Below are 26850 nucleotides of genomic sequence, written 5' to 3'. Positions count from 1 at the left end.
ACCAATGTAAGGGACATTCTTCCCACTGATCACCAATGTAAGGAACATTCTTCTCACTGATCACCAATGTAAGGAACATTCTTCTCACTGATCACCAATGTAAGGGACATTCTTCTCACTGATCACCAATGTAAGGAACATTCTTCTCACTGATCACCAATGTAAGGAACGTTCTTCTCACTGATCACCAATGTAAGGAACGTTCTTCTCACTGATCACCAATGTAAGGAACGTTCTTCTCACTGATCACCAATGTAAGGAACGTTCTTCTCACTGATCACCAATGTAAGGAACGTTCTTCTCACTGATCACCAATGTAAGGAACGTTCTTCTCACTGATCACCAATGTAAGGAACGTTCTTCTCACTGATCACCAATGTAAGGAACGTTCTTCTCACTGATCACCAATGTAAGGAACGTTCTTCTCCACTGATCACCAATGTAAGGAACGTTCTTCTCACTGATCACCAATGTAAGGAACGTTCTTCTCACTGATCACCAATGTAAGGAACGTTCTTCTCACTGATCACCAATGTAAGGAACGTTCTTCTCACTGATCACCAATGTAAGGAACGTTCTTCTCACTGATCACCAATGTAAGGAACGTTCTTCTCACTGATCACCAATGTAAGGAACGTTCTTCTCACTGATCACCAATGTAAGGAACGTTCTTCTCACTGATCACCAATGTAAGGAACGTTCTTCTCACTGATCACCAATGTAAGGAACGTTCTTCTCACTGATCACCAATGTAAGGAACGTTCTTCTCACTGATCACCAATGTAAGGAACGTTCTTCTCACTGATCACCAATGTAAGGAACGTTCTTCTCACTGATCACCAATGTAAGGAACGTTCTTCTCACTGATCACCAATGTAAGGAACGTTCTTCTCACTGATCACCAATGTAAGGAACGTTCTTCCTACTGATCACCAATGTAAGGAACATTCTTCCCATTGTCCCCTGAAGAATCAGGTTTAGTAATGGCTCCCTAAGACCTGAATTATTTTCGGGGCCCCTCTGGGTTCTCGGGGGAAGTTGTTATAGGAAGGACTCTGCTTAGCAGAATATATAACCAAAAGGACGCGTTCAGCGATTTTAGAAACTGTCATCCCTCTCTGTAAAAGATTCTCTCGTTGCGGCGTCCTGCCTCGGACATTGACACCTGCGGAGATTTTCATTTTTCCTCTTCCTCATGTCATGGTTGATAAATCCTGAACCAGCTCACACATGGGAAGATCATTGTGCAATGTGCTCGGGGAACACAAATCTTCTACAGATCAGGTTCCTCCAATCCGCTGTTATTACGCTCTCCTGGGATTGGGTTTTCGATGTGAATAATTTGGTGTCGGGGTGGAACTTGTGAGCGATGATTCCGCTATGCGCTGCGTCTGTTTATTGTCTTCCTGAAGGCAGAAAATATTTATTGCCTGTCATTTTTCTGCAATAATAGCGGAGAATGTTCCATGTCTTCAGCCAGCCGGCATTGCTGGTAATAAGCTGCTTGTAAACAAGCTTGTCTGAGAAACGCCGAGAGTAAAACATCTGTTCTTTTATAGATCGGAGGCTGAACCAGACGGGATCTGCACCTCGGGCCCCTGTGTGTGTCCTGGTTTAGGCACCCATAATGACACTTTCATTGTTTTTAGCCAGCTATTAGTGGAGTTCTATTCCCTTTGTTGTATATTGGCTTGTAATGATGGCTCACATGTTGTGGTTGTAGTTTGTGGTGTCATGGCTGATCGATTTCCCCCCCCCCCCCCATGTCCATGTGTTTGTGCACCTAGCTTGTCCCTGTTCACCCAAGGGAGGAGCCAACTTCCAGTTCTGGGTCACACCGCATCCAATGCGTGCCTCGCCCTCCGCTCTGTCATCACAAATCTGCTAATATAATAAAGAAAACATCTCCCAGCTCCATTTGGATCACTCTGTGTGAATTGCTCTGTCTGTTTTTGTGTCTGTGTTGGATCTAATTACTGTGTAGTTCTCACCTGCAGAGCACCGGACTAAACCCCCATCATAAAGAAAACTCATCAGGCCGGGTTCACATTGGATGCGGATTACACACATTCCAATTCGCTTGACCGTGTGTGACCGGCTCTCAATGGAGCCAGTTCACACAGGTCCGGGGCGGCCGCGGTCCGCCTTCCAAAAGGGTCCTGTGTATGTTTTGGGCCCAGTTCAGGTGTGAATTCGGGCAAAAATTCATACCTGATTTTCCCCCGAATCGGTGAAAAAGAATGCAGCGGACCCCATGCTGGGAACCGCAGCTGGACATATGTGAACCCGGCCTCAATAAATGGTGTATTCCATGCTGTTCAAACTCGCTCATCACCATGAGATTCCTTTTCTGTATTCTACAAAAAACTTGGTTGATCCTGCTGCTTTCTATCTCCCCCTTCTGTCCATGTCCACACTGCAGTTGTGGATTTTGCAGCAGTGGTGGCAGCTCTGCACATGCTCAGTTTAAACTTTTCAGTGAGTTTCTATGCTGAGCATTTCCTCCCTATCACATCTGAGAAGCCCATGTGACTATAGAGTCATGTGGGCAGATACAGTGGTAAATCACAGCCCACTCCCTCCCTCCTCCATGCTGGAGGCTTCACCTCCCTAATATTCTAAGATACAGGCTGAAGGGGGCGTGACACAGACCTGTGACTGGTAGAAATCTGCCCACACCGTGTTTTTACCAAAAATAATATAATATAGAATCTTAGAATATCAGGGAGGTGAAGCCTCCATCAATCTACATGTAATACCCCGCCCATTGTGTTTTAGCTGGTTAGTGGGCATGAAGGAGGGAGGGAGTGGGCTGTCATTTAGCACGGTGTATACGCCCACATGTGTGACTCTATAGTCACATGCACTGCTCAGCTGCTTGGCATAGAAACTCACTGAAAACAGCATGTGCAGAGCTGCCAACAGTGCTCTGCAAAATCCCTAGCTGAATTGGGGACATGGACAGAAGAGGGAGAACAGTCACAGGCTGTGTCACGCCCCCTCCAGCCTGTGTCTTGGAATAAGAGCGGGGTGAAGCCTCCATCAATCTATATGTAAAATCCCGCCCCGATTGTGTTTATCTGGTTAGTGGGCATGAAGGAGGAGGGAGGGAGTGGCCTGTCATTGTGTATATACTCACATGTGTGACTCTATAGTCACATGGGCTGCTCAGATGTGATGGGGAGGAAATGCTCAGCATAGAAACTCCACTGAAAACTGAGCATGTGCAGAGCTGCCAACACTGCTCTGCAAAATCCCCCAACTGCAGTGGGAACATGGACAGGAGGGGGAGATAGAGAGCAGCAGGATCAACCAGGATTTTTGCAGAATACAGAAAAGGAATCTCAGTGATTTATGCATCCCCCCCCTTTTTTTTTTTTTTTTTTTTTTTAATGATGTGGGTTTAGTAAAACTTTTAACGGCACTATTTTTATTTTTGTTCCTCAAATTTTGCTCCTTTTTTTTTATCTTGAGGCGGAGAGGTCCGCAGTGCTCTGTTTGCTTTATAAAATGTCGGGTTTCTCTTGGCGGCCGGTGACCTCCCATAGAAGATCTGTGGAGTGTTGCTGACGTGATTGAAGTGTTGATCGTTCTGCGTGTCTTGCAGCAGTCCTGACTTGGAAGATTCCACTCATTTTATACATGAGGAGGTGATGGAGGAGAAAGCTATGACAGTGGAGCTGGAGGGAGCGGAGGAACGGAGTCACTGAGAGCTCTAAGCAGAGGGGTGCAGGAGAGGAGAGCAATGGGAATGGGAATGTTTGCCTTGTGGTTGTGCGGTATCCATGTCAATGTAATGGTGGCATCAGGGCTTTGGCCGTCTGCTGGGCCTTGTGTGACATGTCCTGCCCTATGGGTAGCCTAGTACGGTACACAGAAGAGGCATCCTCTGGTATCACCAGTAAAGAGTTAATCTGTTGTAATGAGGTCCTCCAAGGAGCCTGCAGATGGAGCGTGTTCTCTGGGGTCTCCTCTACATGCAGCAGAATATAGAATGTATGAGCTACAGATATGAGGACTGTGGGAAGAGACTCGTCACCAGAAGAAGCCTTTGGGGGGGTCATTCACAACGCGTTTCAGCTGTAGGCTGGTAACCGCACATTCCAGTGTTTTACTTCCAGGGACGGATGTGTCCTCAGGTGTTCATTGACTACCAGCATACCGCATCGTCCTGTCATTGGCTGTGTGCAAATACTTTTGGGCGCAGAAATGCACAATTTTGGTGTGCTTGCCCACAGCAGGGCTATATGTAGGGGAAAAAAAGCGAGCTGCCCGGTGCCCAGAACTGCATATCCACCCCCCAGGCGTTGGCCAATACAAGTTGTTGTGTATCCCTGCAACAGTGATTGGGCTGACAAAAGCCCAGGCGTCAGGATGCAATTTCTAGTCGCCATGGCGACCTGGCGCCAAGTATTGGTCGAGCCGTAATGACTAGGCGCACGTGAAGTGTACGAAACGCGTCTACCCAGCATTCTGGTTCCTGAAGTTTTTGGGATGTCCCAAATAAAAAAGATTTTGATCTACAGTGGTGTGCGGCCATTTCTTCTAATTTCATTGGTCGAGCCCTGCTGTACATCATACATATACAGGGGGGGGAGAATAATGATTGTCTCCTCTGCAGATTGTGTAATTTTGCCCACTTACAAAGAAATGAAGGGTCTATAATTTTTATCATAGGTGTATTTTATATGATAGAAACAGAATATCAACCAAAAATCCAGAAAAGACACACAATACAAATGTTATAAATGCAGTTCAGTGAGTAAAATAAGTATTTGATCCCCAAGCAAAACATGACTTAGTAGTTGGTGGAGAAACCCTTGTTGGTGATCACAGAGGTTAGACGTTTCTTGTAGGTGGTGATCAGGTTTGCACACATCTCAGGAGGGATTTTGGTCCACTCTTCTTTACAGATCTTCTCTAAACCCTTAAGGTTTCTTGGCAACTCAAAGTTTTAGCTCCTCCATACATTTTCTATAGGATTAAGGTCTGGAGACTGACTAGGCCACTCCATGACCTTCATGTGCTTCTTCTTGTGCCACTCCTTTGTTGCCTTGGCGGTATGTTTTGGGTCATTGTCATGCTGGGAGACCCATCCATGACCCATCTTCAGTGTTCTGGCTGAGGGAAGAAGGTTCTCATCCAAGACATTACAATACATGGCCCCGTCCATTGGCCCCTCAATGTGGCAAAGTCAGTCTGTACCTTTTAGCAGAGAAACCGCCCCAAAGCATCATGTTTCACCTTGGTGTGTGACTGTAGGGATGGGGTGTGACTGTAGGGATGGTGTTCTTAGGGTCATAGTCAGCATTTTTCTTCCTCCAAACATGGCAGGTTGAGGTTAATGCCAAAGAGCTGAATTTTGGTCTCATCTGACCACAGCACCTTCTCCCAATCCTTCTCTGAATCATTTAGATGTTCATTGGCAAACTTCAGACGTTCCTCTACATGTGTCTTTCTGAGGAGGGGACCTTGTGGGCCCTGCAGGATTTCAATCCATGGTGGTGTATTGTGTTACCAATGGTTTGTTTGGTGGCTGTGGTCCCAACTACCTTGAGATCCTTCACAAGCTCCTCCCGTGTAGTTCTGGGCGCCGGGCAGGTCATTTTTTTTTTTTTTCTCTATATTTTAAGCTGCGTTTCCACTAGTGCGACTTGTCATGTGACTTTGCAGTAACAAGTCGTACCCCATGATTTCCAATGAGTACCAATCATATCTGTGCGACTTCAAAGTATTCCCTGCACTACTTTGGTCCCACTTTGATGCGACTTGAGGTCCATAGACCTCAATAATACACAGGCATTGCTTCAAGTCGCATCAAACTCCCGACAAAATAAAAAAAAACTGCGCGACTTTCAGGTTGCAATGATCTCCATAAAGAGGACCTGCCACCGCTTATTTCTATTACATGAGATCTCCATAAAGAGGACCTGTCATCTCTTATTTCTATTATATGAGATCTCCATAAAGAGGACCTGTCATCTCTTATTTCTATTACATGAGATCTCTCCATAAAGAGGACCTGTCATCTCTTATTTCTATTACATGATCTCCATAAAGAGGACCTGTCATCTCTTATTTCTATTACATGAGATCTCCATAAAGAGGACCTGTCATCTCTTATTTCTATTACATGAGATCTCCATAAAGAGGACCTGTCATCTCTTATTTCTATTACATGAGATCTCCATAAAGAGGACCTGTCATCTCTTATTTCTATTACATGAGATCTCCATAAAGAGGACCTGTCATCTCTTATTTCTATTACATGAGATCTCCATAAAGAGGACCTGTCATCTCTTATTTCTATTACATGAGATCTCCATAAAGAGGACCTGTCATCTCTTATTTCTATTACATGATCTCCATAAAGAGGACCTGTCATCTCTTATTTCTATTACATGAGATCTCCATAAAGAGGACCTGTCATCTCTTAATTCTATTACATGAGATCTCTCCATAAAGAGGACCTGTCATCTCTTATTTCTATTACATGAGATCTCTCCATAAAGAGGACCTGTCATCTCTTATTTCTATTACATGAGATCTCTCCATAAAGAGGACCTGTCATCTCTTATTTCTATTACATGAGATCTCCATAAAGAGGACCTGTCATCTCTTATTTCTATTACATGAGATCTCCATAAAGAGGACCTGTCATCTCTTATTTCTATTACATGATCTCCATAAAGAGGACCTGTCATCTCTTATTTCTTTTACATGAGATCTCCATAAAGAGGACCTGTCATCTCTTATTTCTATTACATGGGATGTTTACATTGCTTGTAATAGGAATAAAAGTGATTTAAAAAAATAAATAAATACAAGGGACAGTGTTAAAATAAAATAAATAATAATTAAAAGAAAAAAAGAAAATCGTCTCCGTCCCCTCGTGCTCGCACGCAGAAGTGAACACATGCGTAGGCCACGCACACATGTGAGGTATCATGTCGAATGTTAGAGTGAGAAGAATAATTCTAGTGCTAGACCTCCTCTGTAACTCTATACTGGTAACCTGTAAACCTATGGAGAAGTACTGGAGTTCGGTGCCATTCCATGAACATGCGCAATTTTAAAGTGTGACGTGTTTGGTATCTATTTACTCGGTGTAACATTATCTTTTATATTTTATCAAGAAATTGGGCTATATATTGTGTATTTTTTTTTTTTTTTTTGCATTAAAATCCATTACAGTATTTTTTGCCAAAGAAATTGCGTTTGAAAAAATACCGTGTGACATAAATTGCAACCATCACTTTTTTTATTCCCTACAGTCTATGCTAAAAAAAAAATTTAGAACTTTTGGGGGTTATAAATATATTTCTAGGAAAAAATATACTGTTTTAAACTTGTAAACAAAATATGCCAGGAAAAGCCTGGTCAGCAATTGGTTAAGGAAGGTCAGTAGGTAATGTTGTTGATTTTTATGCAGAGTTTTCACAGCTGTTATCCAGGGATGTATAGAGAGAGGGAGCAGTAAAAAGCTCCCAGCAGCCTCTCCGCACTGTTCGATGGGACAGTAAGATGAACGGTGGGATCACTTTAGAGGAGTCCAGAGAGTCCTTCCAGCACATTCTATTTGTATATAGCAGGCTGTACTCGTATTGGCTGTTGGACTTGTTTTCCTCTTGCAGTTTAGATAGAGATTGGTACATTTAATCTGATACCAGCTAAGCTGCTGTGACAATCACTTTTGTTTATTGTAGGAGGTCAGATGTGTCACAAGTCTCACTATATACACTTGTCTTGGGTGAGAAGGATTTGACGGAAGCTTAGGTCAGCAGGTTGTTTAGCGAGTTGTATTGCCTTTGGCAGCAGACACTTTGGGCGGTGAAAGCTGGATATTGTCACCAATCTGCCGCGCTGTCACTTCATGATTCATTCATTGCATCACATCCTAAGTCCTGTGTATATAATAATAGTAAATATTGACTTCCATTGTGTGCGATCATTGAGAGCCTTCCCCGCAGTAATTACTGCATGTTCTCCTCGTTCTTGGCCAGGAGGGCAATTCCAGCAGCCAAGTGGCCCAGTCCAGGGTCAATGGGGCGTGGTATAGGGGGTGGTGGGGTGCGGTATAGGAGGTGGTGGGGTGCGGTATAGGAGGTGGTGGGGTGCGGTATAGGAGGTGGTGGGGTGCGGTATAGGTGGTGGTGGGGTGCTGTATAGGTGGTGGTGGGGTGCTGTATAGGGGGTGGTGGGGTGCGGTATAGGAGGTGGTGGGGTGCGGTATAGGAGGTGGTGGGGTGCTGTATAGGAGGTGGTGGGGTGCGGTATAGGTGGTGGTGGGGTGCGGTATAGGAGGTGGTGGGGTGCGGTATAGGTGGTGGTGGGGTGCTGTATAGGTGGTGGTGGGGTGCTGTATAGGTGGTGGTGGGGTGCGGTATAGGGGGTGGTGGGGTGCTGTATAGGAGGTGGTGGGGTGCTGTATAGGTGGTGGTGGGGTGCGGTATAGGGGGTGGTGGGGTGCTGTATAGGGGGTGGTGGGGTGCTGTATAGGGGGTGGTGGGGTGCTGTATAGGGGGTGGTGGGGTGCGGTATAGGAGGTGGTGGGGTGCGGTATAGGAGGTGGTGGGGTGCGGTATAGGGGGTGGTGGGGTGCTGTATAGGAGGTGGTGGGGTGCTTTATAGGAGGTGGTGGGGTGCTTTATAGGGGGTGGTGGGGTGCTTTATAGGGGGTGGTGGGGTGCGGTATAGGAGGTGGTGGGGTGCTGTATAGGGGGTGGTGGGGTTGCTGTATAGGTGGTGGGGTGCTGTATAGGAGGTGGTGGGGTGCTGTATAGGGGGTGGTGGGGTGCTGTATAGGGGGTGGTGGGGTGCGGTATAGGAGGTGGTGGGGTGCTGTATAGGAGGTGGTGGGGTGCTGTATAGGAGGTGGGGTGCAGTATAGGAGGGTGGTGAGGTGCGGTATAGGGGGTGGTGGGGTGCGGTATAGGGGGTGGTGGGGTGCTATATTATAGGGGGTGGTGGGGTGCGGTATAGGGGGTGGTGGGGTGCGGTATAGGAGGTGGTGGGGTAGAAGTGTGAGCATGCAGTGCAGTGTGCAGGACAGGCTAAGTGCACCCACAATGCATCTGTGTGCCCACAGCTGCCAACTGACTTCATAGCTTCAGATCCCATCTACAGTCCACCTTAGATGATGCGCTATGAGGACATCTACTAGTCAAAGCTGTGTGGACTGATCTGTATAGAATGGCAGAGATTCTGGGGGGGGGGCCTGTGTGGGTGGGACTCTGAGGGATGGCTCTGTTTTGGCGGGGCTCGGGGGACGGCTCTGTGTGGGCGGGGCTCGGGAGGGCTTTGTGTGGGGGCGGAGCTCGGAGCTTGGAGGGGACAGCTCTGTGGGGGGGAGCTCGGAGGGGATGGCTCTGTGTGGGTGGGGCTTCGGGGGAGGGCTCTGTGTGAGTGGGGATCAAAGGGGACGGTTCTGTGTGGGTGGGGCTCCGGGGGAGGGCTTTGTGTGGGTGGGACGGCTCTGTTGGTGGAGCTCAGGGGGGGGCGGCTCTGTGTGGGTGGAGTTCAGAGGGACGGCTCTGTGTGGGCGGGGCTCGGAGAGGAGGGCTCTGTGTGGGTGGGACTGGGGGAGAGGGCTCTGTGTGGCTGGGGGGTTTGGGTGGGTGGAGCTCTGAGGGGAGGGGCTCTCTCGGTTGGACTCCTTTCCTCACCTGTTCTTGTACTAGCAGTCTTGTAATACATGACTTGCGGCGCGCTGTGCATGCGGGGTGTGGGGTATTAGTGGATTATGTGGGGTGTGACTTCTCAGTACAATGTCAGAGCTGAGCTGTAATTATCTGATGTCAGCGCCTCCAGGCGTCATTCTAGAAATTGCTTATATCTCATTCCGCACCTCCTTCTCACACTCTTCTATTCCTATATGAGGGACGACTTCCAGCGTCTCTTTACCCTCCTCCTTGTCTGTGGTCAGAGTTTCCTGTCCCTACAGCTACGGCCCGGGATCCCCTCCTGTGCTCTCTTCCCTCCTGTGCTCTCCCCCCTCCTGTGCTCTCTTCCCTCCTGTGCTCTCCCCCCTCCTGTGCTCTCTTCCCTCCTGTGCTCTCTTCCCTCCTGTGCTCTCTTCCCCTCCTGTGCTCTCTCCCCTCCTGTGCTCTCCCCCCTCCTGTGCTCTCTTCCCTCCTGTGCTCTCTCCCCTCCTGTGCTCTCTTCCCCTCCTGTGCTCTCTTCCCCTCCTGTGCTCTCTTCCCTCCTGTGCTCTCTTCCCCTCCTGTGCTCTCTTCCCCTCCTGTGCTCTCTTCCCCTCCTGTGCTCTCCCCCCTCCTGTGCTCTCCCCCCTCCTGTGCTGCTCTCTTCCCCTCCTGTGCTGCTCTCTTCCCCTCCTGTGCTGCTCTCTTCCCCTCCTGTGCTGCTCTCTTCCCCTCCTGTGCTGCTCTCTTCCCCTCCTGTGCTGTGAGCATACTAGACATGTTTATGGAAAGATTTGTGCCATCTATGTGCTAAAATAATTTTCAATCCGGTATTTATTAAATTAAATCCAAAGCTAATTTCTTTCTAATTTAAAGTGGATGTAAACCTCAGACCTGAAGTCTGAACAAAGCCTATCCCTCTATAGTGTGTGCTTGTCTCAGTTCAGTGCACTGAGTGTCATTCTTGTCTGCTGCCTCCTTCCTCTTTCTGCATGAGTCACTTCTTACATGTTTTCCTGACACCAAGAGATAAAAGGTGACAGGGGAAACAGCTCCAGCACACAGCCTGTGATTGACAGCCTCAGCTCTGTTCCTTTTGTGTGTGTGTGTGGGGGGGGGGGGGTGCTGGCTCCCCCCCCCCATGTGCATGAGGCCTAAATGTAACTCGGGGCGCTCCAAGGCCGGGACCCTACACTATAGTTGCCCCCCGGATATACAGCTACCACCGAGCACCTGTCATGTACTCTTCTATGTATTTGTAGAATGTTGTTGTTGTGCAATGCTGCAGAATGTCAGTGCCGGGCTTCTGTTACAGGAGAGATTAGTGACCCCATAATAGGAGATCGGGGGTCCTTCTCCTGTACTGAGAGATCGGGGGTCCTTCTCCTGTACTGAGAGAGCGGGGGTCCTTCTCCTGTACTGAGAGATCGGGGGTCCTTCTCCTGTACTGAGAGATCGGGGGTCCTTCTCCTGTACTGAGAGATCGGGGGTCCTTCTCCTGTGCCGAGAGGTCGGGGGTCCCGCTCCTGTGCCGAGAGGTCGGGGGTCCCGCTCCTGTGCCGAGAGGTCGGGGGTCCCGCTCCTGTGCCGAGAGGTCGGGGGTCCCGCTCCTGTGCCGAGAGGTCGGGGGTCCCGCTCCTGTGCCGAGAGGTTGGGGGTCCCGCTCCTGTGCCGAGAGGTTGGGGGTCCCGCTCCTGTGCCGAGAGGTTGGGGGTCCCGCTCCTGTGCCGAGAGGTTGGGGGTCCCGCTCCTGTGCCGAGAGGTTGGGGGTCCCGCTCCTGTGCCGAGAGGTTGGGGGTCCCGCTCCTGTGCCGAGGGGTCGGACAGCCAGGAAAACGTTATTTTTGAGTATTTTTTCTTATTTAGGATATTTGATGATCTCCTTGTTGGGTGGGGGTGGGGTGGGTGTAGTGGGGGGTTTAGTTGGAATGTAGAATTCTATTCCTGACATGTCTGACACACAGATCTCTATGTTGCAGGATAATGCTCCTCCACCGGCTTCGCTGCTCTTCAGAAAACTCAGCAATCCGGATCTCTTCTCTTCTTCAGGGAAGACGAAACTTCACCGTCAGCTGAGCCAGGATGACTGCAAGCTCCGCAGAGGAAGCCTGACGGGCACCATAGCGGGTGAGTGTTCTCTGCAGTGTGATGATTTGTATCTCTGACCTGTACTGTGGGGTCTCCCCTCCTTACACTTCTGTCATTGAGGCCAGTCAGGCATGTGGCGGCTCCGCTCTGTACAGTTCTGTCATTGGACGGCGACACGGCTCCGCTCTGTACAGTTCTGTCATTGGACGGCGGCACGGCTCCGCTCTGTACAGTTCTGTCATTGTATGGCGGCACGGCTCTGCTCTGTACAGTTCTGTCATTGTATGGCGGCACGGCTCCGCTCTGTACAGTTCTGTCATTGGACGGCGGCACGGCTCCGCTCTGTACAGTTCTGTCATTGGACGGCGGCACGGCTCCGCTCTGTACAGTTCTGTCATTGGACGGAGGCACGGCTCCGCTCTGTACAGTTCTGTCATTGGACGGCGGCACGGCTCCGCTCTGTACAGTTCTGTCATTGGACGGCGGCACGGCTCCGCTCTGTACAGTTCTGTCATTGGACGGCGGCACGGCTCCGCTCTGTACAGTTCTGTCATTGGACGGCGGCACGGCTCCGCTCTGTACAGTTCTGTCATTGGACGGCGGCACGGCTCCGCTCTGTACAGTTCTGTCATTGTATGGCGGCACGGCTCCGCTCTGTACAGTTCTGTCATTGTATGGCGGCACGGCTCCGCTCTGTACAGTTCTGTCATTGTATGGCGGCACGGCTCCGCTCTGTACAGTTCTGTCATTGTATGGCGGCACGGCTCCGCTCTGTACAGTTCTGTCATTGTATGGCGGCACGGCTCCGCTCTGTACAGTTCTGTCATTGTATGGCGGCACGCCTCCGCTCTGTACAGTTCTGTCATTGTACGGCGGCACGGCTCCGCTCTGTACAGTTCTGTCGTATGGTGGCACACCTCCACTCTACAGTTTTGCCATTGTATGGCGGCACGGCTCCGCTCTGCATAGTTTTGTCATTGTATGGCGGCACGCCTCCGCTCTACAGTTTTGTCATTGGATGGTGGCACGCCTCCACTCTGTACAGTTCTGTCATTGTATGGCGGCACGCCTTCGCTCTACAGTTTTGTCATTGGACGGCGACACGGCTCCGCTCTGTACAGTTCTGTCGTATGGCGGCACGCCTCCGCTCTACAGTTTTGTCATTGGACGGTGGCACGCCTCCACTCTGTACATCTCCTGCAGAACTCTGCAGTTTCTCCTCCCCTGACTCTTGTCAGCCGGTTCCCCGGTGTGCCGTTACGTTTGGGGTGGAAAGATTTGGCATTGAATCCGAACAAATTATTGGACAACATTCATATTCCACTAATTTGCTCATGTAAACAGAACTAACGAGGTTCAGATTGGTTTGTGTTCTCTGTGGTTGGGGGGGGGGGTCTGTTCCCAATGATTCACGGAGGGGGGAGGGGGTCTGTGTGGGAGGACGGCCAGATGATTTGAGGTGATTTGATATTTTATGGATGACATTAGACTTCCAGATGTTCACACCGGATGACTGAACCGGTCCGGACACATCTGTGCTCAGCAATGTCTCCCCTGTGGGCGGAGCCTCTGCTCTGTACTCTCACTGGGGCTGATTTACTAAAGGAGTGCCGGCTATTCACTCAGAAAAGTCATTCCTTATATACAGCGCCCTGAAAAAGTATTCATACCCCCCGAAACTTCCCACATCTTGTCATGTTACAGCCAAAAACGTAAATGTATTTTATTGGGATTTTATGTGATAGACCAACACAAAGTGTCACAGAATTGTGAAGTGGAAGGAAAATGATAAACGATACAAATAAATATGTGAAAAGTGTGTGTGTGTGTGGGGTGGGCATTTGTATGGCGCCCCCCGGAGTCAATACTTTGTAGAACCCCCTTTCTCTACAAGTCTTTTTGGGGATGTCTCTACCAGCTTTGCACATCTAGAGAGGACATTTCTGCCCATTCTTCTTTGTAAAATATCTCAAGCTCTGTCAGATTGGATGGAGAGCGTCTGTGAACAGCAATTTTCAAGTCTTGTCACAGATTCTCAATGTGATTTAGGTCTGGACTGTGACTGGGCCATTCTAACACATGAATATGCTTTGATCTAAACCATTCCATTGTAGCTCTGGCTGGATGTTTCGGGTCGTTGTCCTGCTGGAAGGTGAACCTCCGCCCCGATCTCAAGTCTTTTGTAGACTCTAACAGGTTTTCTTCTAAGATTGTCCTGTATTTGTCTCCATCCATCTTCCCATCAACTCTGACCAGCTTCCCTGTCCCTGCTGAAGAAAACCATCCCCACCACATGATGCTGCCACCACCATGTTTCACGGTGGGGATGGTGTGTTCAGGGTGATGTGCAGTGTTAGTTTTCCCCCACACATAGAGTTTTACTTTTAGGCCATAAAGTTGAATTTTGGTCTCATGTGACCAGATCACCTTCTTCCACATGTTTGCTGTGTCCTCCACATGGCTTCTCACAAACTACAAACAGGACTTCTTATGACTTTCTTTCACCAATGTCTTTCTTCTTGTCACTCTTCCATAAAGGGCAGATTTGTGGAGAACACGACTAATAGTTGTCCTGTGGACAGATTCTCCCACCTGAGCTGTGGATCTCTGCAGCTCCTCCAGAGTTACCATGGACCTCTTGGCTCTTCTCTGATGAATGTTCTCCTTGCCCGGCCGGTCAGTTTAGGTGGACGGCCATGTCTTGGTAGGTTTGCAGTTGTGCCATACACTTTCCATTTTCCAATGATGGATTGAACAGAGCTCTGGGAGATGTTCAAAGCTTGGGAGATTTATTTTATGACCTAACCCTGCTTTATACTTCTCCACAACTTTATCCCTGACCTGTCTGGTGTGTTTCTTGGCCTTCATGATGCTGTTTGTTCACTAAGGTTCTCTAACAAACCTCCGAGGGCTTCACAGAACAGCTGTATTTATAGTGAGATTAAATGACACACAGGTGGACAATATTTACTAATTAGGTGACTTCTGAAGGCAATTGGTTCCACTAGATTTTAGTTAGGGGTATCAGAGTAAAGGGGGCTGAATACAAATGCCCCCCCCCCCCCACAACTTTTTACATATTTATTAGTAAAAAATTTGGAAAACCATTTATCATTTTTCCTTCTGCTTCACAATTATGTGACACTTTGTGTTGGTCTATCACATGAAATCCCAATAAAATACATTTACGTTTTTTGGTTGTAACATGACAAAATGTGGGAAATTTCTAGGGGTATGAATACTTTTTCAAGGCACTGTAAATACAGTGAAGCATATTTGCTTTAATCATCAAATTGCATGCAAGTAAATTCCCTCGGCACCTCCATGCTTCCTCTGAGCTCAGACTGGAGTGCGGCCTCTGAAGATTTCCAGGGGGGCTGCCCCCCAGTCTTGGTGGAACCAGTTCTTACTGGCGGGTGTTGTCGTCCAGTCTGGGTGTGTCGGGGTTAATCTGGCACCAGGGTGTTGTCTGCTTTCTATGAGGAAGTGTTCACCCGCCAGGCACTGCAACCATAAAGTCTTATCTGATGGAGGAACCGCGCTGCCATCCTGTTAATCATTTACTGACGCGTTTATCTCTGATAAGTCTGCTGAGGATTCCTATAGTGGACTTCCTTCATATACAAACATGGCGCCGGATTCAGATTTTCTAAGACCGGGGTCTCCAAACTTTGTAAACAAAGGACCATCAAACCTTATGGGGGGGTCAGAGTGTTGCCAGTGGGAGTAGAAAATATCCCATTGTTGGTATTGGGGGAGGAATAGTGCCCCATTTTTAGTGTCAGTGGGAGGAATAGTGCCCCATCATTGGTGTCAGTGGGAGGAATAGTGCTCCATCATTGGTATCAGTGGGAGGAATAGTGCCCCATCATTGGTGTCAGTGGGAGGAATAGTGCCCCATCATTGGTGTCAGTGGGAGGAATAGTGTCCCATCATTGGTGTCAGTGGGAGGAATAGTGCCCCATCATTGGTGTCAGTGGGAGGAATAGTGCCCCATTATTGGTGTCAGTGGGAGGAATAGTGCCCCATTATTGGTGTCAGTGGGAGGAATAGTGCCCCATTATTGGTGTCAGTGGGAGGAATAGTGCCCCATTATTGGTGTCAGTGGGAGGAATAGTGCCCCATCATTGGTGTCAGTGGGAGGAATAGTGCCCCATCATTGGTGTCAGTGGGAGGAATAGTGCCCCATCATTGGTGTCAGTGGGAGGAATAGTGCCCCATCATTGGTGTCAGTCGGAGGAATAGAGCCCCATTATTGGTGTCAGTGGGAGGAATAGTGCCCCATTATTGGTGTCAGTGGGAGGAATAGTGCCCCATCATTGGTGTCAGTGGGAGGAATAGTGCCCCATCATTGGTGTCAGTGGGAGGAATAGTGCCCCATCATTGGTGTCAGTGGGAGGAATAGTGCCCCATCATTGGTGTCAGAGGAATAGTGTCCCATCATTGGTGTCAGAGGAATAATGCCCCATCATTGGTGTCAGTGGAAGGAATAGTGCCCCATCATTGGTATCAGTGGGATGAATAGTGCCCCATCATTGGTATCAGTGGGATGAATAGTGCCCCATCATTGGTATCAGTGGGATGAATAGTGCCCCATCATTGGTGTCAGTGGGATGAATAGTGCCCCATCATTGGTGTCAGTGGCAGGAATAGTGCCCCATCATTGGTATCAGTGGGAGGAATAGTGCCCCATCATTGGTATCAGTGGGATGAATAGTGCCCCATCATTGGTGTCAGTGGGGGAATAGTGCCCCATCATTGGTATCAGTGGGAGGAATAGTGCCCCATCATTGGTGTCACTGGGAGGAATAGTGTCCCATCATTGGTGTCAGTGGGAGGAATAGTGCCCCATCATTGGTATCAGTGGGAGGAATAGTGTCCCATCATTGGTATCAGTGGGAGGAATAGTGTCCCATCACTGGGAGGAATAGTGTCTCATCATTGGTGTCAGTGGGAGGAATAGTGCCCCATCATTGGTGTCAGTGGTAGGAATAGTGTCCCATCATTGGTGTCAGTGGGAGGAATAGTGTCCCATCATTGGTGTCAGTGGGAGGAATAGTGTCCCATCATTGGTGTCAGTGGGAGGAATAGTGTCCCATCATTGGTGTCAGTGGAGGAATAGTGTCCCATCATTGGTGTCAGTGGGAGGAATAGTGTCCCATCATTGGTGTCAGTGGGAGGAATAGTGTCCCATCATTGGTGTCAGTGGGAGGAATAGTGTCCCATCATTGGTGTCAGTGGGAGGAATAGTGTCCCATCATTGGTGTCAGTGGGAGGAATAGTGTCCCATCATTGGTGTCAGTGGGAGGAATAGTGTCCCATCATTGGTATCAGTGGGAGGAATAGTGCCCCATCATTGGTATCAGTGGGAGGAATAGTGCCCCGTCATTGGTGTCAGTGGGAGGAATAGTGCCCCATCATTGGTGTCAGTGGGAGGAATAGTGTCCCATCACTGGGAGGAATAGTGTCTCATCACTGGGAGGAATAGTGTCTCATCATTGGTATCAGTGGGAGGAATAGTGCCCCATCATTGGTATCAGTGGGAGGAATAGTGCCCCGTCATTGGTGTCAGTGGGAGGAATAGTGCCCCATCATTGGTGTCAGTGGGAGGAATAGTGTCCCGTCATTGGTGTCAGTGGGAGGAATAGTGCCCCATCATTGGTGTCAGTGGGAGGAATAGTGCCCCATCATTGGTGTCAGTGGGGGGAATAGTGCCCCATCATTGGTGTCAGTGGGAGGAATAGTGCCCCGTCATTGGTGTCAGTGGAAGGAATAGTGTCCCATCATTGGTATCAGTGGGAGGAATAGTGCCCCATCATTGGTGTCAGCGGGAGGAATAGTGCCCCATTTTGGCGGACAATAGAGGAAATTGTGCCTCAAGGGCCAGATAAAGTTAAGCAAAGGGCCTAATCGGGCCCCGGGGCCACAGTTTGGAGACCCCTGTTCTAAGGTGAAGTTTACATTGTTGGCCCCCCATGTGATGGCAATAAACTTGGTGTTACTAAACCCACAATCAGTGTGTATATGCAGTATAGAATGTTTATTGTTCTCACGGTGGAACCTAAGGGGTTAATCCTCTGCATTGTGTTAAAAGGCTGCTTGATCCTGTTTTCTCTGATCCTCCCTTTCTTCCGCTGTCCCCAATCCATCTCCTGATGAGACAGAGCATTAGGGGACACTCTGCACATGCTCAGTTGGTGTGTATTGATAGAGATTTTTATTTTTTTTTCTTGGGAGATGGATGTGATCAGCACTGTCCAGACAGAGGGGCAGGCGTCCTGCAGCCTCATAGGACATTCATGGGAAAATTAAAACTCCTCCTACAAGCTTTAACCAGACACTGATAGAAGTCACAAGACTGCTATATACTGCAGATGAGAAAAGTAAATTGTGCTCAAAATACGAAAGGAACACTTTGAAAACACATCAGATCTCAATGGGGAAAAATCTCATGCTGGATATCTATACTGGTATGGACTAGGTAATGTGTTGAGATCTATACTGGTATGGACTAGGTAATGTGTTAGGATCTATACTGGTATGGACTGGGTAATATGTTGGGATCTATACTGGTATGGTCTGGGTAATGGGTTATGATCTATACTGGTATGGACTGGGTGGCTCTATACTGGTATGGACTGGGTAATGGGTTAGGGTCTATTCTGGTATGGACTGGGGAATGTGTTAGGGTCTATTCTGGTATAGACTGGGGAATGGGTTAGTATACTGGTATGGACTGGGGAATGTGTTAGTATCTATACTGGTATGGTCTGGGTAATGGGTTAGGATCTATACTGGTATGGACTGGGGAATGTGTTAGGGTCTATACTGGTATAGACTGGGGAATGGGTTAGTATCTATACTGGTATGCACTGGGTAATGGGTTAGGATCTATACTGGTATAGACTGGGGAATGGGTTAGTATCTATACTGGTATGGACTGGGGAATGTGTTAGGATCTATACTGGTATGGACTGGGTGGTTCTATACTGGTATGGACTGGGGAATGGGTTAGTATACTGGTATAGACTGGGGAATGGGTTAGTATACTGGTATGGACTGGGGAATGGGTTAGTATCTATACTGGTATGGACTAGGGAATGGGTTAGGATCTATACTGGTATGGACTGGGGAATGTGTTAGGATCTATACTGGTATGGACTGGGTAATATGTTGGGATCTATACTGGTATGGACTGGGGAATGTGTTGGGATCTATACTGGTATGGACTGGGTAATATGTTGGGATCTATACTGGTATGGACTGGGGAATGTGTTAGGATCTATACTGGTATGGACTGGGGAATGTGTTGGGATCTATACTGGTATGGACTGGGTAGTTGGTAAGGATCTATACTGGTATGGTCTGGGTAATGGGTTATGATCTATACTGGTATGGACTGGGTGGCTCTATACTGGTATGGACTGGGGAATGTGTTAGGATCTATACTGGTATGGACTGGGGAATGTGTTAGGGTCTATACTGGTATGGACTGGGGAATGTGTTAGGGTCTATACTGTGTAATGTTTGGGGTATTTAGCTCAAGTGATAAATGCGTTTTTAGTGCAGTGAGTCCACCTCAGACAGGCATTATAGTTAAGGGCCTGGTAGCCCACGTTTATTAAACCGAAAAACAAAAGCAAAAAGGTCCATTCAGGATTCCCACGCAGGGGTTTAACTTCATTAAGCACTCCAAAAATAAGGAAAACATACCAAGCCACCTGGCTCTCTTGTCAGCAGTTCCTCTGCTTGCTCTCAACAGATTTGCCAATTCTTTACAGCCCCCTGGACTCACTGGCTTCCTCAGTCTCCCCGACTCTCAAGGCTGGCCAGCCTTTCCCAGTCCCTGGGCAAAGAATCCCCTTTACATAGGCTGCAGATTCCCACAGGGCAGACCACTCTCCAGACACAGGTCTGTCTTCACACAGCAGTAGCAACAAGCTACACACACTCCACCTTCCTCCACCCTCTGCTCTCACTAGCCCCTCGTTATATGGGCTGTGTGCACCTGGGCACACAACCTGCTGGCTCTCCATAAGACATGGACACAGGGTTGGAGATCCCATCCCTTTTCCCAGTGAAAGACTATTACAACTGGTATGGACTGGGTAATGGGTTAGGATCTATACTGGTATGGACTGGGTAGTTGGTAAGGATCTATACTGGTATGGACTGGGTAATGGGTTATGATCTATACTGGTATGGACTGGGTGGCTCTATACTGGTATGGACTGGGTAATGGGTTAGGATCTATACTGGTATGGACTGGGTAATGGGTTAGGATCTATACTGGTATGGACTGGGTAGTTGGTAAGGATCTATACTGGTATGGTCTGGGTAATGGGTTATGATCTATACTGGTATGGACTGGGTGGCTCTATACTGGTATGGACTGGGTAATGGGTTAGGATCTATACTGGTATGGACTGGGTGGCTCTATACTGGTATGGACTGGGGAATGTGTTAGTATCTATACTGGTATGGACTGGGGAATGTGTTAGTATCTATACTGGTATGGACTGGGGAATGTGTTAGGGTCTATACTGGTATGGACTGGGGAATGTGTTAGGATCTATACTAGTATGGACTGGGGAATGGGTTAGTATCTATACTGGTATGGTCTGGGTAATGGGTTAGGATCTATACTGGTATGGACTGGGGAATGTGTTAGGGTCTATACTGGTATGAACTGGGTAATGGGTTAGGATCTATACTGGTATGGACTGGGTAATGGGTTAGGATCTATACTGGTATGCACTGGGTAATGGGTTAGGATCTATACTGGTATAGACTGGGGAATGGGTTAGTATCTATACTGGTATGGACTGGGGAATGGGTTAGGATCTATACTGGTATGGACTGGGGAATGTGTTAGGATCTATACTGGTATGGACTGGGTGGTTCTATACTGGTATGGACTGGGGAATGGGTTAGTATACTGGTATAGACTGGGGAATGGGTTAGTATACTGGTATGGACTGGGGAATGGGTTAGTATCTATACTGGTATGGACTAGGGAATGGGTTAGGATCTATACTGGTATGGACTGGGGAATGTGTTAGGATCTATACTGGTATGGACTGGGTAATATGTTGGGATCTATACTGGTATGGACTGGGGAATGTGTTGGGATCTATACTGGTATGGACTGGGTAATATGTTGGGATCTATACTGGTATGGACTGGGGAATGTGTTAGGATCTATACTGGTATGGACTGGGGAATGTGTTAGGGTCTATACTGGTATGGACTGGGTAATGGGTTAGGATCTATACTGGTATGGACTGGGTAGTTGGTAAGGATCTATACTGGTATGGTCTGGGTAATGGGTTATGATCTATACTGGTATGGACTGGGTGGCTCTATACTGGTATGGACTGGGTAATGGGTTAGGATCTATACTGGTATGGACTGGGTAATGGGTTAGGATCTATACTGGTATGGACTGGGTAGTTGGTAAGGATCTATACTGGTATGGTCTGGGTAATGGGTTATGATCTATACTGGTATGGACTGGGTGGCTCTATACTGGTATGGACTGGGTAATGGGTTAGGATCTATACTGGTATGGTCTGGGTAATGGGTTATGATCTATACTGGTATGGACTGGGTGGCTCTATACTGGTATGGACTGGGGAATGTGTTAGTATCTATACTGGTATGGACTGGGGAATGTGTTAGTATCTATACTGGTATGGACTGGGGAATGGGTTAGGGTCTATACTGGTATGGACTGGAGAATGGGTTAGTGTCTATACTGGTATGGACTGGAGAATGGGTTAGTGTCTATACTGGTATGGACTGGGGAATGTGTTAGGGTCTATACTGGTATGGACTGGGGAATGTGTTAGGGTCTATACTGGTATGGACTGGGGAATGTGTTAGGATCTATACTAGTATGGACTGGGTGGCTCTATACTGGTATGGACTGGGTAATGGGTTAGGATCTATACTGGTATGGACTGGGTAATGGGTTAGGATCTATACTGGTATGCACTGGATAATGGGTTAGGATCTATACTGGTATAGACTGGGGAATGGGTTAGTATACTGGTATGGACTGGGGAATGTGTTAAGATCTATACTGGTATGGACTGGGTGGTTCTATACTGGTATGGACTGGGGAATGGGTTAGTATACTGGTATAGACTGGGGAATGGGTTAGTATCTATACTGGTATGGACTGGGGAATGGGTTAGTATCTATACTGGTATGGACTGGGGAATGGGTTAGTATCTATACTGGTATGGACTAGGGAATGGGTTAGGATCTATACTGGTATGGACTGAGGAATGTGTTAGAAACTATACTGGTATGGACTGGGAAATGGGTTAGGGTCTATACTGGTATGGACTGAGGAATGTGTTAGGAATGAAAGGATGCCACATCATTTGATGGAAATTAAAATGATCACCCTACAGAGGGCTGAATTCAAAGACACCCCGAAAATTAAAGTGAAAAAATGATGGCGCAGGCTCGTCCATTTTGCTGAAATTTCATTGCATTCGATGGTCCTCAGTAGATTGTACGGCCCCCATGTGCTTGTATACATGTCTGACAACGTCGGGGCATGCTCCTAAAGAGACGACGGATGGTGTCCTGAGGTATTTCCTCCCTGGTCTGGACCAGGACATCACTGAGCTCCTGAACAGACTGAGGTAATAATGTCCCAGAGGTGTCCTATTGGATTTCGGTCAGGCGAGCGTTGGAACCATTCAATGGTATCAATTCCTTCATCCTCCAGGAACTGGCTGCATACTCTCGTCACATGAGGGCATTGTCTTGCACCAGGAGGAACCCAGGACCCCTGCACCAGCGTAGGGTCTGACTATGGATCCAAGGATTTCATCCCGATACCTAATGGCAGTCAAGGTTCTATTGTCTAGCCTTTAGAGGTCTGAGCATCCCTCCATGGAGTTGGCTCCTCAGACCATCACTGACCCACCACCAAACCTGCCATGCTGAACGATGTTTCAGGCAGCATAATTTTCTCCATGGCTTCTCCAGACCCTTTCACGTCTGTCACGTGTCCTCAGGGTGAACCGGCTCTCATCTGTGAACAGTACAGGGTGCCAGTGGTCGGACCTGCCAATTCTGGTATTCAATGGCAAATGCCAATCGAGCTCTACGGTGCCGGGCAGTGAGCACAGGGCACACTAGAGGACGTCAGGCCCTCTCACTACCCTCATGAAGTCTGTTTCTGATTGTTTGGTCAGACATTTTTACACCAGTGGCCTGCTGGGGGGTCCTTTTGTAGGGCTCTGGCAGTGTTCATCCTGTTCCTCCTTACACAAAGGAGCAGATACCGGTCCTGCTGATGGGTTAAGGACCTTCTACAGTCCTGTCCAGCTCTCCTAGAGTAACTGCCTGTCTCCTGGAATCTCCTCCATGCTCTTGAGACTGTGCTGGGAGACACGGCAAACCTTCTGCCAATAGCATGTATTGGTGTGCCATCCCGGAGGAGGTGGACTGCCTGTGCAACCTCCTATAGGGTCCAGGTATGGCCTCATACTACCAGTAGTGACAACGACCCTAGCCAAATACAAAACTAGTGAAAAACAGTCAGAAAAGATGAGAAGGGGGAAAAATGTCAGTGGCCTCCACCTGTAAGACCATTCCTGTGTGGGAGGTCGTCTCATTGTTGCCCATCTAGTGCACCTGTTAATCAGTTTCAGCTGCTTTGGTGTTAATGAAATTACCAACCCCTTCTGATACTTATCTGACCAGATCAATGTCCCAGGAGTTTCATTGACTTGATGCTTTACTTTGATTAAAAAGTGTTCCTTTTTTTGAGCAGTGTATTTAGCAGTTTATATTTACTAAAATAATTGCATTTCCATGTTCTGTGTACTGTGGGAGATCAGATATAGGGACTGCAGAGTCCTGGGGAGATCAGATATAGGGACTGCAGAGTCCTGGGGAGATCAGATATAGGGACTGCAGAGTCCTGGGGAGATCAGATATAGGGACTGCAGAGTCCTGGGGAGATCAGATATAGGGACTGCAGAGTCCTGGGGAGATCAGATATAGGGACTGCAGAGTCCTGGGGAGATCAGATATAGTGACTGCAGAGTCCTGGGGAGACCAGATATAGTGACTGCAGAGTCCTGGGGAGACCAGATATAGTGACTGCAGAGTCCTGGGGAGAATAGATATAGTGACTGCAGAGTCCTGGGGAGAATAGATATAGTGACTGCAGAGTCCTGGGGAGACCAGATATAGTGACTGCAGAGTCCTGGGGAGACCAGATATAGTGACTGCAGAGTCCTGGGGAGACCAGATATAGTGACTGCAGAGTCCTGGGGAGACCAGATATAGTGACTGGGGAGACCAGATATAGTGACTGGGGAGACCAGATATAGTGACTGGGGAGACCAGATATAGGGACTGGGGAGATCAGATATAGGGACTGCAGAGTCCTGGGGAGATCAGATATAGGGACTGCAGAGTCCTGGGGAGATCAGATATAGGGACTGCAGAGTCCTGGGGAGATCAGATATAGGGACTGCAGAGTCCTGGGGAGACCAGATATGGGGACTGCAGAGTCCTGGGGAGACCAGATATGGGGACTGCAGAGTCCTGGGGAGACCAGATATGGTGACTGCAGAGTCCTGGGGAGACCAGATATGGTGACTGCAGAGTCCTGGGGAGACCAGATATGGTGACTGCAGAGTCCTGGGGAGACCAGATATGGTGACTGCAGAGTCCTGGGGAGATCAGATATAGTGACTGCAGAGTTTAACCAGTTGCCGACCAGCTCACACAGATATACTGCGGCAAGTCGTCTCTCCTGCACAAACTGACGTGTCTGTACGTCAGCCCATAAAAGCATGATAGCGGGCACGCGCATGCCGCGGGAGTGTGCCCACAGATTTTGCGGACTCAATGTCCGCCGGCGGCCCGCGATCGCAGCAAGGAGAGGCAGAGCGGGGAACTGCCTATGTAAACAAGGAATTTCCCCGTTCTGCCTAGTGACATGACAGATCTTCTGCTCCCTGTGATCTGTCATGTTCCAGTAAGCCCATCCCCCCCCCTACAGTTAGAGCACGCTGAGGGAACACACTTAACCCTTTGATTGCCCCCCCAGTGTTAACTCCTTCCTTTTCAGTGTCATTTTTACATTGATCAGTGCTAAAAAAAATGCTATATATATATATGTATGTATGTGTGTGTAAATATGTTGGAATATGTATTATAGCAGAAAGTAAGAGGTGTTTTTTTTTTTTTTTTTTTTTTAAAGCGCAAAAAATAAAAACTGCAGAGGTGATCAAAGACCACCAAAAGGAAGCTCTACTTGTGGGGAATAATGGACTTGCGTTTTATTTGGGTACCACGTCGCACGACCGCACAATTGTCAGTTAAACCCAAAAAATGCTCTGGTCATTAAGGGGGCAAATCCTTCCGGGGTTGAAGTGGTTATAAAAATGAATTTAAATAAAAAAAAAAAAAAAACATACAAAAAAAATCAAAAAGGAACCCACCACCACACATATACACGAATGCAGTTGTTGGTGTGGCTCTTCCCCTCGTAGCGGATTCCGTAGCGTCTCTCCAGTTTTGGTGAATGTAGATGTGTCATCTTTGGGATCTGATGGAATTATTATTATTATTATTATTATTATTATTATTATTATTATTATTATATATTTTTTTTCTTCCAGGAAAACAGCTCCTCCCCCTCTCTAGCAGTGTGCACAGCGGAGTGGGCCAGATAACAACATGGCAGCCTCCAGGAGAATCATCCAATCTGGTCCGGATGAGGAACCAATCTCTGGGCCAATCGGCTCCTTCTCTAACCGCTGGCCTGGTAGGTCTTTCCTATGAATCGCCACTATGTCCCGCCCGACCCTCTCTGCCGCTCTCAGGATGGCGGTGTGAGAGATGGATGGATGGTGATTGGGGGGTGGTATGGTGGAGGGGGTGCTATGGTTGAGGGGGCTCTTATTGGGCCAGGTGCTGTGGTTGAAGGGGCTCTGATTGGGGGGGGGGGGGGGTGATGGAGGGGGTGGGTGCTGTGGTTGGAGGGTGCTGTGGTTGAAGGGGCTCTGATTGGGGGGGGGGGGGTGATGGAGAGGGCGGGTGCTGTGGTTGAGGTGGCTCTGGGGGGGGGGGGGGGGGGTGATGGAGGGGGTGGGTGCTGTGGTTGGAGGGTGCTGTGGTTGGAGGGTGCTGTGGTTGAAGGGGCTCTGATTGGGGGGGGGGGGGTGATGGAGAGGGCGGGTGCTGTGGTTGAGGTGGCTCTGGGGGGGGGGGGGGTGATGGAGGGGGCGGGTGCTGTGATTGGAGGGTGCTGTGGTTGGAGGGGCTCTGATTGGGGGGGGGGGGTGATGGAGGGGGTGGGTGCTGTGGTTGAGGTGGCTCTGATTGGGGGGGGGGTGATGGAGGGGGCGGGTGCTGTGATTGGAGGGTGCTGTGGTTGGAGGGGCTCTGATTGGGGGGGGGGGTGATGGAGGGGGTGGGTGCTGTGGTTGAGGTGGCTCTGATTGGGGGGGGGGTGATGGAGGGGGCGGGTGCTGTGATTGGAGGGTGCTGTGGTTGGAGGGGCTCTGATTGGGGGGGGTCTGTGAATGGGACTGTTTTGTGTGTCACTTATTACTGTTCTGTGATGTCAGGCCATGACAGGAGAAGGTCCTACAGTACCCCCAGACCAAAAGGTCAAATTGCCCCACCCCCCTCCATTCATGAGCTGTGAGTTACTAGCGGTATAGGGTGCAGGTAATATGGGTGAGTGTTGGGGGATGGTCTGTGTTCAGCTCCTATTGGCCGGTTCTCTCTGTGAAATGCATTAACCATGAATTGTCCCGGAGAGGGGTGTTGATGCGGAGGCCTCACTTACACAATGTATCTGTATGCTGGATGATCGCTCTTCATTCCCCTCTGTGTGTGTTCAGTGTGAGGAGTGCAGGATGCTGGGGGGGGGGGGCTGAGCTCCTCATTAGAGGTGGGTGGGGGGGGTCGGGGGGTGCAGCTGCTGCACTGTGTGTGTATTGTCAGCGCTGGAGGAGAGAGAATCCTGCCAACAGCTTGGCCTGCAGAGAGCCTCTCCCCGCCAACTCAGGATTCTTCTGTCCTTCCAGCATTTCCAGTGTTATTAACTCCTTCCTTCCCGGAGATGTCCTCA

General features: G+C 48.7%; 1 protein-coding gene across 1 annotated transcript in view; it reads left to right on the top strand.

Moving 5' to 3' along the window:
- MAST2 (microtubule associated serine/threonine kinase 2) overlaps nucleotides 1–26850 on the top strand; it is a gene marked incomplete in the record, with an annotated part of 180255 nt that overhangs the window by 10752 nt on the left and 142653 nt on the right. The window contains 2 exon segments of the mRNA XM_073593962.1: nucleotides 11621–11768; nucleotides 25391–25536. Coding sequence (XP_073450063.1) covers nucleotides 11621–11768; nucleotides 25391–25536 — 294 coding nt within the window.

This window comes from Aquarana catesbeiana, linkage group LG07, assembly GCF_042186555.1.
Source record: "Aquarana catesbeiana isolate 2022-GZ linkage group LG07, ASM4218655v1, whole genome shotgun sequence".
In the NCBI taxonomy this organism is placed as follows: Eukaryota; Metazoa; Chordata; class Amphibia; order Anura; family Ranidae; genus Aquarana; species Aquarana catesbeiana.
Note: the sequence above shows the minus strand (reverse complement) of the source record. Positions and strands in the feature narration are given on the sequence as shown.